Here is a 14709-nt window from a genome sequence, read left to right on the forward strand (position 1 = left end):
TTCATACTTCTGGATGTTCATCTCATGATTAATGTTAATTTTGTCTGCTCTGTACGCTGATCTGTGGACATTTGTCCAAATTCTGAAATGTTTGGTGGCGTAGACAGACACAGGTGAAATGGGGTAGGAAGTCAAACACCCCAGAGTACCTTGTGCAGCTTACGAGCACCCATATTGCCCTTTCAGATCTACTGACTTAGCTGCATGCATAGTGACCTTTAAGTCAGACCTGTCATAGTAAACAAGGTATGGTTAAGCACAGTGACATGTCTTGGCTCACCTGAATCACTTTGAGAGCTCTGGGTTACGTGTGGACAGCAGACCCCATCCAGCAGCAGGTGCACGCACACACTGCCATGCGTATGTGGACACCACACACACACATTTCCACTGCCCCCAGGGTGCCCACAGACCTACTTGCCATGTCCTGCAACCACCTCTGGCAATGGGAAGCTGCTCTGCTGACGTGTCATTCCAGCAGTTTGGTAGATCAGTACCCAAAGAGAGGAGCAGGCTGCACTCTTCTACTACCTAAATCTACAGAGGAGGCAAGCCTGGGACTGCAGCCTCAAAAAGAAGATCTTGGACAAGCAGAGGGGCTGTCACAGGGGAGGGTTTAATGGAGTGAGGGAACTGGAAAGATAATAGAGGTAACCTTTTCCTTTCCCCGAGTCTTTTCTGCAATGACACACTGCAACACTTTAACGTAAGGAAAAAGGGGAATGTGCGTAGAAGAAATATTTATCCTTCTGAGAGCTCTTCTCTATGTTAATTCCCATCCAATCCTAGGCCTTAACCTACCATCTTCCTTATTCCAGGGCTGGCAATCTTTCAACAAAGGAAGGGTAGGTTGTATTTTTCTTTCCCCAGTCAGCTATTAATTGTGCCAGTGGAAACTTGGCGGGAGGCTGAAGATGCTGCCGCTGCCCATGGCAGGAGCTTTCCGTTCCTGCTGGATTTGGAGCCCCGTGGGGGCTAGAGGCAAATGTGTCTCCCAGACGTCTCTGAAAGTGCCAAGACTCTCCTTACTCTGTGTCTGTTTGATAAATGTGACCTAGTCCCATCCTTTCCTTGCTGTTGTCTTCCTCTGCTCTCTGCAGCTTTGCTCTAAGTGGGCAAGCGGCCCTAGGAATTACACTTAGCAACATACCAGCACAGGTGCCCTGCCATACAGGAGGCAGTCAGCTGGAATGGTTTTGCTGAGGTATAGCTCCAGTCATACATTGCTTGAGGCACCTCTCTTTCTTTCCTCCTGAGCAAAGCTGATATTATAAAACTGAGATCACAAGGGTAATACATATTCTCCAGAGAACAGCTGAATACTGAAGACACGACTGGGACTGCAGGTGTTGGGATGACTTTCTCATAGACCCCTTGAATAACTAAGCCTACGGGAACACTGCCGTTTTGGAATAGGCCAGTCCCACCCTTCACAATTAGGGCAAAAACCCTGTGTGTGTTGACAACATCCATATGTTGCCAGCTTCTCCTGTGTGTCAGGTACCAAACTATCCAAGGAACCAGAGGATGATGATGCCACTGGGAATCATGCAGCATATACTTTGAGAGCAGACTCTGAAGTAGCCCCTTAACCACAGAACTTGATCATTAGCATATACTTGCATGTCTTGCTAGACCAAAGCCGTGCTATATGTTTGTGGGTATGTATGGGGACCATATGTGGATTTCTTCCTCTGCTCCCCGTGGGGAGCAGCTCTTTTGTGAACTTGAACAAGCTGGAAACAGCTGTAATAGATCCCAGTATGTAACGTAAATCCTGTGTTTAGTGGGTTTGACTTTTAAAAATGCGAATACACACAGGCCCTGATGACTTCAATAGCATTTATGAGTGCTCAGTGATTTTATAAATGTCACACTATTTATAACATATTTGTGTCCTTTTTTTATATTCTCTGTTGGCCTGTCTCTTTTCCACTGTGGTATCCTTGACTGACATAGTCACATCAAGATGTAGCATGTGTTTGAATAATTAAGAAAATACAAATAAAAGTTATCTTTATTCTAGTCCATATTTTTCCATTACTCAACCACCAAAGATAACAGTACCATTTCACTACTTCCCTTTACATTCTATGGAAGAAAAATGCTCTTAGTTTTGCAGTGGTTTATTAAATCTTGCAAGTCCGATTATTTGCCCCCAGAACTTCCCCCCTAAGCCTCAGAAAATCGTTTCAGCGATATCCAAACTCATGCCAACTTCCTGGCTTCTCGGCCGCAACCCATCTGCGAGTGCTCTGCTAAGAACCACTTTGAGACTCTCCTTGAACCTCTTCTTCTTGCTGCTTCCTACAAAGAAGTAAACAAGGGGGTTGATGCTACTGTTAACGGTGGAGAGAACAATGGTGACATGGTTCTGCTGGCTGAGCAAAGACGACCAGTGGTGGTAATTGAGAAGATACAACAGCCTCATAGGCATGGCAAAGATGAGGAAGACAATGACTGTGGCCACAATGATGATGTAGAGCTTTGATGAGTGAGGTCTCAGGGAGTTACGATGAATCCTGATAACCAAGATCAGGCTGGACAGAATCATTAGAGGAATGAAGATCATGAACGTCAGGATCCATGTGAAGATGAGCATTGCTTGGCAATGGTTGGCTTCATCAAACTGTTCTTTTGTTGAATCATCTTTGCATGTTAAATACTCGGCTATTGTCATCAGAAAAGACAGAGTCCACAGAATTGCGCACACAATTGCTGACTGGTGCTGTGACCGGTGGCATCGGTACCAGATGGGGTAAACAATAGACAGACACCTCTCAATACTGATGGCTGTCAGGAGATAGAGACCAGTATTATATCCAAGAAGGAAGACAATAGACAGTGTGGTGGTTACATAGTAGTAAAAACCATATGCGAATCCAAAACCAGCAATGTACTCAATTGACAGAATAAATGTACAAAACAGTAAGGAGATGTCAGCAATGGACAGGTGTGTGATGTACGCAGTGAATGGGTTTCTTTTGATCTGGAAGCAGAGGCACCAGAGGACAATTCCATTTTCACAAAAACCCAGGAAGGAGATGATCATAATTACCCAAAGTGGGGTCAATATCTCCCAGACCCTTTCCTGTGTAGAAATGTTTCTGTGCATTGAGATGTTCTCTGTGCCTTCGCTGGGATGAAACGTTATGTTTGACTCATCCATGGGGAAAGCTCAAGTTTGGATAGCACAGCTCTTCCTTCTGCAAATATGTATAAAAATATACTGTGAATATTGTGTGCTCCTCCCCTCCCCTTGTTCTTTCTACCTTGTGGACCCTGGTTTTCTGGTCATACCTGAAAGTCTTAGCAAAAGGAAAACCATCTTTGATATACTAATGCTAGCTGAAACCCAGCTGGAACTATTCTCAGCAAGTATTAAAGATTGCTAAGCCCATCATGCTAGGAGAAATACTGAGCTTTCTTCTCTGTGAGCTTCAGCATGTGGATGCTAAACCACAGCTAAAGAGATGCCCTTGAAGAGCTCTTGGACAAGCAACCTTTCTATCACATTGTGAAGTTTCTTGATGTAGTGGTCAGAGGTTTTATTGGTGTTTCTTAGCACAGCACTAGATTGTTCCCGGACAGGGCTATTAAGCTCCCTTTGAAGCTAATGGCGTTCATTTGAAGTTATACATATGTATTTCAAGTGAATTTCGCTCATACGTTTTTGTGTACCACAAAATTTTGTGTATGAAAAAATTTGTATTAATACCTTTTCCAGGAAGGTTTTAATCAAATAAGTAAAATTAATACGCAGTTACTCATCACTCTATTCCCTCCAGGTGTGGAGGTAGAGGGTATACAAAATGCCACTGTTTGAGACAGTTGTATTTGACCAGCTTTAATTGTAAAAAGTATGCAACCATACAGTCATAGAATATCCCAAGTTGGAAGGGACCCACAAGGATTATCGAGTCCAACTCACTATACCAAATTTAACCATGTTTAAACACACTGATTCCACTTAACAAAACTGCAAATATCCTGCAAACAATTACAAATCCAACCCATCACAAAGTGAAATAGTTGTTCAGGTTCCCTGTCATTGTTATAATGTTTATAACAGCTGTTTTGGATGAAGTTTTCCTTTTCTATGTCTCTTTTTACCCCATAAGAGAGAATAAGCAGCACTGGCTTCAGACTATTTTCATTGTTATGTAGGAATATGTCATGCCTGCTTCCCTGTTAGTTTCCTACCTGCCCCAATCAGGTTCTGGGCACTTGCTGATTCAGTGGTGTTAACAGGGACTAACTACTGGAAATAAGCTTGTCCAGCTGCCTTGGCTCATCTGTATATGCAGCCCTGGTGGTTAACATGCCATGCTGGGAATTTACCTATATCCTCAAGCAGTCAAGAACATCAAATGCTAGGGGAAGAAGTTTTACTGGGGTTAACTTTTGCAGTGAATACTTAAACAGAGTTGTTGACCCCAATCATAAATTTTCACTCATGAGCCATGGCTTTCCTGTGTTCACTTGCATCTTTTTAAGAAAAGGTATCACATCCTAAAAAAGAGCGTTCAGTAAATAATCTGGGGAGCCTCAGGGCTTGCCGGCATTTAAACCCGCACAAAAATGGTAATGATGATCTCACCTGTATGTTGACTGTGCCACCGTCTGATACTCAGTCGGAGGGAACAAACAACATAGCTGGAAATGTGGTAGAGAAGTGAGTGTGAGTGCAACGGGTAAGTGAAGTGACTGGAGTGAGTGGGAAGAGTCCCAAAAGCAGTGCTCTGGAAACGCTACAGAGGGAGGGTGCTCAAAAGCTGTGCTGCTGGAAATGTAGTAAAACTTCATAGGAGAAAAGGAGAGGAGAATATCTATATACTTCAAGGGTTAGAGGAAATAGAAAAAAAAAAAAAAAATATGAAAAGACCCAAGTCTCTGCCTCTGAAGAGTAAAATGAAGAGGAAAAAGTTCTGGACTTACTAAGGTCATTCCCACATGAAAGCATTCAGAGATGAGCATGGAAAAAATCTTCTTCCAGATACATCCATGGTGAGTTCAGATTTCCCTGAAGTTGTTGAAGAACGTCCTTGAAGAAGCTGAAGGTTACCTTCTCCAACCATTTGCCTTCGGTGAGAGGGAGAGCAAATAATCACTTTGACCATGGCTCCCTCAAAAATAAGTGTGCAGTTGTCCCATTGCTCAAAATGACTGAGGCATGCCAAGCAAAGGGCCCCAGGCTCTTCATCTGAGGCTGTGCTTCAAATGGCATCACTCAGTATCTGGCAAGTCATCTGTCTGAGAGCCTGGGAGTTAACTATTGTGGGAACTGAATGGCAGTACATGGAAAGTTGTCCTGAGCTCCTACAATACCAAGAGGCACAGTTTAAATAAACAAACATGAAGTGAGCAGGAAATCTATTGGGGGATAATAAAAACTGAAGGAAAAATGTCATTTTAGAACTTCACCAAACATCATCTAAAACAATGCAAGTTGATTTGTGTATTTGTTTTATATTGCTTTTTAGTATAAGAAGGAGAGAAAGTGAGAAAGAGAGAGGGAGAGGGAGAGGGAGAGGGAGAGGGTGAGGGTGAGAGAGGGAAGGAAGGAAGGAAGGAAGGAAGGAAGGAAGGAAGGAAGGAAGGAAGGAAGGAAGGAAGGAAGGAAGGAAGGAAGGAAGGAAGGAAGGAAGGAAGGAAGGAAGGAAGGAAGGAAGGAAGGAAGGAAGGAAGGAAGGAAGGAAGGAAGGAAGGAAGGAAGGAAAACCAATCCACAGAGAAAAGAAAATAAGCTAGTCCTTTGAGTTAGTCTCATATATACATTACTCTTGGTAAAAGTCATACCCTGAGATTATTCTAAAATAAAAAATAAAAAGGAAAAAGTAATATGAAGCTAAAGTCTGTTCTTGAGATTTAAACAGTCTCCCCTGAAAAGTTCAAATAAGCCTAGGAGCAGATAAAAGTCCCTTGAGGATGTCCCCTGCTTTTGCCCCAAGTATTAGGTTGTTTTTATATTCAGATATTAGCAGAACAAACATTCTTAGCCAAAAAAGGAGAGAGTTTTCTTGGTCTTCTCCTTTAGATGTTTCACTAAAACTACCAAATCCCCAAATGGGAAAAGCTACTAACTAACATGAGAAATAAATGACCCCAAAGGGAGGGTCAAAATAAAGTTAGGAAAGAAACAGACTGAAGTGAAAACAACTTCTAATTGCTTTTGGTTGGTTTAAGTTGCAATCTACCTTACATTCAACGGCTATAGCACCAAAAATTTCAAGGTGCCTCCAGAAAAGAAAAAAAACAAACTTGTTCCCAACCCATAAAATGAGACATGTATGTGAGCAACGAGAATGATCATTGTAGGAATGCATTAGTATTTCAAGAGTGAGCAGCTACCTGTGTCCGTGGTCTATTCAGTCTTCTGTGAAAACGCATTCCAAGACCAGGAATGCCCTAGCATCCATCCCTCCACTGGGGCCAGTGGTTTCTGGTAACTTTCATACGCACACAGTAAACATACAGTTCCTTCAAGACTGGTACCAACAGTCATCCTCAACATGGCCAGGGCAGTAGTGTGAAACCTGATCTAGAGGGGAAGAGATCACAAACGCAACCTGCCCTGCTGACCTCAGGAGCAATGGGAGGATTGAATAGGGCAGGGGGACCCTGTGCCTGCTAACTGATGGAGTATTCACATCAGGTGCTGCCAAGAGATGGAGTGGTTACTTCTGAATCAGTTTAACTATTCAGATATTGAAGAAGGGGAGTGTGATAACAAGACCTGGAACCCCAATGGATCTTGGAACTAGAAATGAGTATCAACAATAAAGTCATGATTGCCAATACAGGCATTCCATTAATTTAAGTCTAAACTGCTTATAGAGCAAGATATGGCATGAATGATAATTTATCTCAAAACTTTTCAATTAGACGCTGACTTGGTGGGACAGAGCAGCCTTGCCATAGGTGTAAATTGAATGTACACTTTCAAATATCCTGCATGTACATAGCTGGCAGCATTGCTTTTTTATTGTTTTGCTTTGAGCCTTTGAATAATTTCATGTTCTTGTGTCTTTGGTTACTGGAAGGAGAAGGCAAAGTTCTTTTCAAGAACTTGAAATTCTTTCATTAATAATAATAATGATGATGATGATGATGATGATGATGATGATGATGATGATGATGATGATGATGATGATGATGATGATGATGATGATGATAACAACAATGTAGGACAAAATTAGGAGCAGTAAACCAAATTAGAGGGTTTTATGGGGCTGATACAGGTGCTAGTATATAAAGCCGCCTCCATATGGCTTGGAGTCAGCTCTCCTAATTACATACTTGCATGAACCATGTAAAAACTCTAAGGAATGAGCTTTGCCAGCGCCTTCAGGTGGTACATTTTTTTCTGATGGTCATTCAGTCAATAGGCACTGTCAGACAGTCTCATCCAGCCTTCAAAGTGTGGCAGCAACTTCTTCCTCTTCTCCTCAGCAAGTCTTCAGAGCAGAGAGAGAACTAGGGATAGACAGGCCTGAAAATAATGTGCAGAGCTCTGTGAATCTCTGGAAAATAAGTGTGATATTTGGTTCATGACAGCATTGCCTAGGCTGGTGGCAGGCTAGTGGAAGTGTTTAGCTCAAATATTTAAATTCAGTGGCTGACTTTCCCCTGAACATGGAAGGATCAGGAAATAGTCCTGCTCAAGGCTTGAGCTGAACCTTCTTTTTTTCCCAGCAGCACAGCATAGGACAGCATGCCAGTTGTAGCTGTTTTAGCTGAGTGCTGCCTGGGCACACTTCTGCCAGTGGGGCAGGACAGCTCCAGGCTGACACCACTTGTGCAACCCCACAACCAGAGGTGAAATCAGCCAGCTGGGATTGGAAGCTGGATGGTTGCACTCATGTGATAGCAGGTGGTGGAGTTCATCACCTTGGGTGCATTACACATGATGTTCGGGATCTGAGCTTGTGCCTCTGCATCCCGCCAGTGCTGGTGAGGAAGCAGGCAGAGGGAAATTGCAGGGAGTTTCCCACATCAGAGAAGGGTAAGGAGGTGCAGGAGAGTAGGACAAAGTGAGGAGCTCTTAGTGGTGCTGTGAGCTTGAAAGAAACTAATGAAAATGAACAAGGTTTCCTATTGCCCAATTTATTTATTTATTTATTTATTTATTGGGACGGGGAAAGGAAAAATATTAAATATACTTTTAAAGTTGTGAAAAGGTATTGTTGGACAAAGAAAGCAAGGCATATCTCTACTAAAACCCTCAGTAATTTACCTCTCAAAGAATCTTTGTGACGCGTTTCTGATCTGTTGGTTTAGAAGAAGAGTTCTTTGTAAGAGGAAATACGTTCCTGCTCTCCACCAGACTCTTACCAAGCCACACAGAGAGGGAACTTGGGCATCCCTTCTCTTTTTCTCTCTGACCTTAATAAAGTACAAACCAGCTGTCTCCTTTCTTCTCAAACCAGGCTCACTCCCTTCTGTAATCTACTGCAGGTTGCTCTTTGCCTGTGTCAATCTTTGGTCACTATCAGTCAGTCCCCTGCAAAGCCTCAACAACATTTTGTTCCCTATTTCCCTCTTCAGAAGAAATCCACACGATCCTTTCACAAAAGCTTGCTAATTCAGCTAGCTCCTATCTTTAGATATCTCCTATCCTACACTGAATGTGAGGAGCCTCCTTGCAGCAGGCCTGGGTTTTAAAGGCTGAACAAGCCTCTCTGTAGACCTACCCTTCAGTGCTAAAGTACATAGTGGTGGCAGGTCTTGTTGTGGAGAGGGTAGAGTCTGTCCACAACAGAAATCATGCCTTTGCTAAAATCAAGTCACAATTTTGCTAAAATTGTCCAGTCACTGGTGGCCCAAACACTAACACCAAGCCCAGCATCATGACACATAAGGGAAAATACACTGCACCTGCCTGCTGACAGCCCCTCCAGCTACCAAGCGTGAGGGCCACTGCTGCCACGTAGCGTGAGGAGTTACAGGAAACACTTTGTGATAACCTCTGGGGAGACAATGCTATAAGAAAGCTAGTAATAGCCTGGCATATATGAGTGACTAGTATGGGCAGCTTAGACCACTTCAGCTTCAGTTGTGCAAAGCAGAAGTTACAGGATTAGAAAATATCTGAGACACATGAGAGATGAGTCAGAGCTTTCCATGATAAAAGGTTGGAAGAAGTATTCTGAGTGCCAAGCAACCAATAAACTGAGCTTTTACTTTGTTTAGGTTGAGACAAGATGGTCGTGCCCAGTGACCTTATATAGACAAAGACATTTTGTATTACTGGTCAAAATATTGAACAAATGCCCTGCTGTCCTGGTGCTCTGTCATTCAACCTGCGTTGATTCTGGAGGTTCTCTTCTAAAGATGTTCAAAGCTTTCTTGAAACAGAAGTGCTGATCAGACTGAGTTAAGAGAAGTGCCTGCCCTAGTAATAAAGAGCGCCCTGAAATAATCTTTACTCCTGATTGCACTAATCTGTTTGTCTTTTTTCTCCTACCCTTCTTTTTATTTTTATTTTGTATCACATAGTCAACATGTACATGTATTTCCAACCTACCACAGAATTAGCCATTATTCTTTATTTGCTCTCTGCATTTCAGGAATAGGTGGTTAGGTAAAAACCTTAGTACCCATTACTGTAAATATTCAGTGCCTTAGTCTGGATTCACTGAACACCCATGATTTTTCAGCTGAAGTCTGGTGGTCCACCTATATCCCTGAACTCTGCTCCTACTCACAAAAGAAATAGCTCTTGTACTGAAAAATTATTAAAAGAGATGGTAACTGCTGTATGGAGGTGTCAGCACTTCAAAAAATCAACACAGATGAAGCATTGACAGACTTTTCTGAACACCATTTAGACTCAACCAGGACAGGTCTGTGCTTCCTCAGGGCAACATCTTTGCAAGTCATCTAATGGCATGCTTGCAAATGTTATTACTGTGTATGGACATTAATTATGTAATAAGCTGCAAAAAAATGGACCTTCGTAGTGGCATGACTGGAAGAGCTTTATGTTATACGATGCTGGGATTTAATAAAGCAATTCCTGTCTCAGCTGTGAAAATAGTCTAAAAGTCCATGGATTAATTTCCCAATCACAATACTTTAAAATCAACATTTCATTGTGGATATCCCATTATGGTTATATTGCAGAGAAAATGTAACCCAGTTTTCTTATGTCTCATTTCTTCTTTACCAGATGGAATTCCCCACAATTCACCATGGAATGGGGCTTTGTAATACAGCTCTCTTTTCTCTTCCTGGTTGAGAGCCTGACTGATAGACACAAAATGGAGCACAATGCACCAAAACATCACTTCAGAAGTAAAATACTTTTTTCTACTTCAGGATTTTTCACAAAATCTTGAACTTTTGAAAAGGAGAAAAGCTTAAGTAGCCAAACATTTTTATATTAGTAATTTTTTAATTATTATTTTTAAGCGGCTTCTAATACTGACCTCTTTTCAAAGATAAAATATAGACTCAGTTAGTATTTTCAAGCTCATCCAGTAAAACAAGCTCATGCAGTAGGTTTACTACATAAAGCCAGAAGGTTACTAAATGAAAACACTGAATCAACTCTCTCTTCTAACAAGGGTATGTCCTTAGAGTAGATCTAGAATCCTAAAATATCAAAAAGCCATTATAATTTTTGCAAAATGATATTTATAAAGCATTGCAAGTGTACAAAACAATAGTTCTGAGGGCAGACACCATGGGACCTATGTTTACTTTGTGCCAGACTTCTTTATCAAAATTTCTCCTCTACAAAATGGTAGTAATACGGCAGCACTGGGAGGATAGCTTAAAGTTTGTGAGGTGTTTCACTAGCACAGTAATATACATGTAAATATAAAAAATACAAGGAATTCACCTACTATTTCGACCTTACTAATGTAATAATGAAGTTTGATTCTATTACAATAAAATCAAGTGGTCTTGGCTTTTTTACTTATATTTCCACCTTTTCCAACTTTCTCCCCCATAAGATTGCAGGCTCAGGGTTTCTGGCTCCCACAGTGATGTGGTGGCACATCTTGTCAAAGCTTCAGCAGCAGCATCAATCGGCTGTGTCATCAGCTTACTTACAGAAACAGGATTGACTTATCCTCTTCTATTCATAGATTAGTTTGGTAACAGAATTTGCTCTGCAGAGTTGAGATAACACAAAATATGTTAGGTAATGGACATCAACAAACTCAACTGAAGCTGGAAATAAAGATACTAAAGTTCTGCATTTTTAAAAACATCACTTCTTCCTGCATTAAAACCTCAGGTTCATTCTTCCTCTGAGGTGGAGTGGCTAAAGACACCACAGCAGTCTCCCTCCCTATAATAGGGATTTCCAGCAACTAAAAAGTGATGAGACTCGCTTGAACTATTTTAAAATCTGAGTCTTTTGTTAATAAAAATTATTTTCCTCAGAAGTATGTACTCCAAGTACTGTCGTTGCCTCTGTTTCTTGCTGAACACATGTACTAGGACTACATTTTTAATTCCTTGGCATGCTTTCCCTTTATCTTTCTATGTCAAGGACACACAGTGTTCTTTCCCCAAGAATGATGCCAGAATTTTTTGTTTGGCTCTTGGCCATGCAATACATGCCACCAACCACAATGGGGCCAGCTGCAGGAAGGGGCTCAGGGCATAACCCAGGTGGGCACCAATTTCTCTGTGTGCAGCCCACAGTGTGACAGAGCAGAGCTGAGTTGGCTGTGCAGCTGAGAGCCAGGGTAGCACCGAAATGTCTGGATTGCCACGAGCCCCCTCACCGACACTGTCCCAGTAAAAATTACAGGGTATAGCCCCAGAAAGGATGCTGCACTTTTTACTGGTCACAAGACACTTTGGTTAAAAAGCTAGAAGGCTGGCAACTCTCTATCATCCTGGCTGTTTCTCTGTCTCACTGACCTATATTTCTTTCTCCCAGTCTGTGGCCTAATCATCTAATACGCTGTTGTGGTTTACACACACCCATGTTCCCACTGATAGGAATATACATTCTCATTTAGGAACAGAGTTCGCAAGCATGACTCAAGGCACACTTAACAACAGATTGAGTTTTCTCCACCTATGTTGTCAAGAAGATTGTTCTGCTGTGGCACAAAGAGATCAGACCCTGATCTAAGATACTCCCTTGGTGCCTAATATCGATTGACTGAAGGAGACAACGAGGTATCAGTCACACAGCTAGACGGGGCCTCCTCATCAAGGGACTGTGCGGATGGGTGAACTTCTGAAGCTGGTGCTACAGCAGCCACCCTGTGCAGTGGTGGTGAGGGAGGCTGTGGCAAGGACCCATGCTCAATGACCCTCTCCCTGCCACAGAGAGCTGGTGAGATGGTCTGTGTGTGTGACAGGGAACTCCAGCTAGCTGCCTCAAGAGCCACACAAGGCCCCGTGCCAGGCGGACAAGGCAGTGGGGCTCATCTCTTCCTGTGGTGGACAAGTCCTCAGAGCCCATGTCTCCTGCACGATGTCCTCTGTTTTGATGGCTGCCTTGTGACAGAGGAGGTGATACAGGAGAGTGCTGTAATCACATGTAAATGTGCATGTGTTGTTCCTGTCACCTGTGGTAGTCTCCATGTGTATCTATTACTGTGGTTTTGGCAAAGATAAGCTACAGGACAGAATTTGCTGGCCCAACAGGGAATGAGACCCTGGCTACTTGATGCTTTCTCACCAGCTTGGTGATCCCAGCTAACTAGTTTTACAGGGGGTTCTTGCATCTTCTGAGCTACTTGAGAAGCTGGTAAGCATACCTGAGTGTGGGATCAGGGTGGAGCCTCTGCACACAATGACTTTGTATGGTGTACAAACCACTAACTCTTCTAAAAGGCAAGCTGAGTTCAGCATGGTGTAAGCACATGTTTTAAATCACATCATCTAAATTCACGCATATGTTCAGGCACTTTGTTCAATCAAGGCTTTAATGTTTCAGTTTTCACATTTTCATCAGCTGGCAAGAGACATCTGAGAGGGTGGCACTGTCTGTCCCATACCACCAAATGTAAACCTTCCTCTTGATGATGATAAATGACACGTGCAGGTTTCCTGAAGACATGTTGTGCCAGGCAAAACAAGGCCAGGCTTTTCAAGCATTCAGCCCATTGTGTCAGTGGTGAAACAGACTTCCCCAGTGGAAATGTGATTGTGTAAGCCTAATTATACCTTCTGGCTTCAGAGAACAAGCCTTTATTTCAATGCAACATTAAAATAAAGGAGGCACATGCCCTGCCCTAATTCACAGCCAAGAGCACTCTCAACTACAAGTAACCTGCACTATCTTTGAGTGACAGTACTCTCTTTTTCACTTGTTACTCACACATCTCAAAAACGTTCATGTATCACAAGCAGATCAGCCTCTTGTATCACTCTCAGACATGCATGTTGTAGCACCACAAGGCAAATTGTGTGTTTGTGTTTTGAAAAGCCTTTCTTTCCATAGAAAATGTTGCATAAGAATCAAAATTCTCCTGGAACAGGCACAGGTGGCCCCTCCCTTCTAGGGTCATTTCTTTCTCATATGCCAAAGCCAAGCTGTTTCTCATATGAGGATTTGGAAACACTTCTGGGGCAAGGAGGGAAACCATTTCCTTTTTGAGCCTCTGCCCTAGTCCGTTCTACTCTTGGATAACTTCACAAGCTGATAGATGTAGAAGCCAGAGATGCCCTCCTGGGGCTATGCAGAGGCCTGGGCTGCCAAATCTTCCCTTTGACGGATGATTTGAAAACAAACAGACCCTAAAATAGTATTTCTGCCATTGCATTGGCTTCAAACTTTCAGCCCTGTGTTGATTACACCAGGCAAAATGGGCAGAATATACAGTGCTAAAATGACAGTTGTCTCCTTTGTCCACCATTTTACTCCTATGTCCACAGCTACTGCTTCTTCTTCTTCATCTTCTTCTTCTTCATCTTCTTCTTCTTCTTCTTCTTCTTCTTCTTCTTCTTCTTCTTCTTCTTCTTCTTCTTCTTCTTCTTCTTCTTCTCTTTTCTTCTCCATTTTATCTCTTTCTTGACTTTTTGCTCTGTCCGTGCTCTCAAAAACTTTGTGCTACAGTTCTTTCCAAATGTTAACTTCCTTCTTCTGACCACTTGAATTGCTAGACATGGCTTGAAAGACTGGGAAAACAAATAGGGAAGAATGAAGGAAAGGAAAAAAAAGAAAGAAAGAAAGAAATATAAAAGAACAATGGGGAGGGAAAGAAAAAAAAAAACACCTTTTTTTTTCTGAGGAAAAAAAGTCATATGCCATCTCCTTTACCTCAGTGCAGCCAGAACCTTAAAAGCATGCTGGTGTTATTCAAGAGAAATTAAGTTATTTTCAAGGTGTATCTTCAACATAATAATTACCGCAGCAGCCAGCACAGCAAAGGCTGTTGGTGTTCCTCTAGCCCTGCTCAGGTGCAGTGAGGTTCCACCACCAAGCAGTCCTCAGCAAAACCATAACCTCTTGGAGAGCCAGTAGGGCCTGAGAATAAATCAGCTTCTTGCTTTCCAAATGTAGCAGCCAGGCTCCGTGAATGTTTTCTGTAATGAGTGCATTGGGTAAACTCTGACAAGGAGTAGTTTCTAAGGTGATTATGAGAGAATTTTCCTCAGTACTGACCAAAATCAGGTGCTTGCCTCCTGGCAGTGACCAAGGAGACGTTGTGTCACGCATCTGGACTCTCAGGATCCGCTTACTCAGTGACATCCATATGCATGGCCAGTTCTCCTTCTTTCTTCCTTAGG

General features: G+C 42.5%; 1 protein-coding gene across 1 annotated transcript; it reads right to left on the reverse strand.

Moving 5' to 3' along the window:
- Positions 1-2179: 2179 nt before the first annotated feature.
- Positions 2180-3169, reverse strand: MAS1 (MAS1 proto-oncogene, G protein-coupled receptor; the record flags this gene model as incomplete). The annotated part of the gene is made up of 1 exon (XM_084515649.1): positions 2180-3169. The coding sequence occupies one exon, from the start codon at positions 3167-3169 to the stop codon at positions 2180-2182; it is 990 nt and encodes a 329-aa protein (XP_084371775.1).
- Between the last annotated feature and the right edge of the window lie 11540 nt (positions 3170-14709).

The sequence above is a fragment of the Aythya ferina genome (genome assembly GCF_964211825.1).
Source record: "Aythya ferina genome assembly, chromosome: 3".
Lineage (NCBI taxonomy): Eukaryota > Metazoa > Chordata > Aves > Anseriformes > Anatidae > Aythya > Aythya ferina.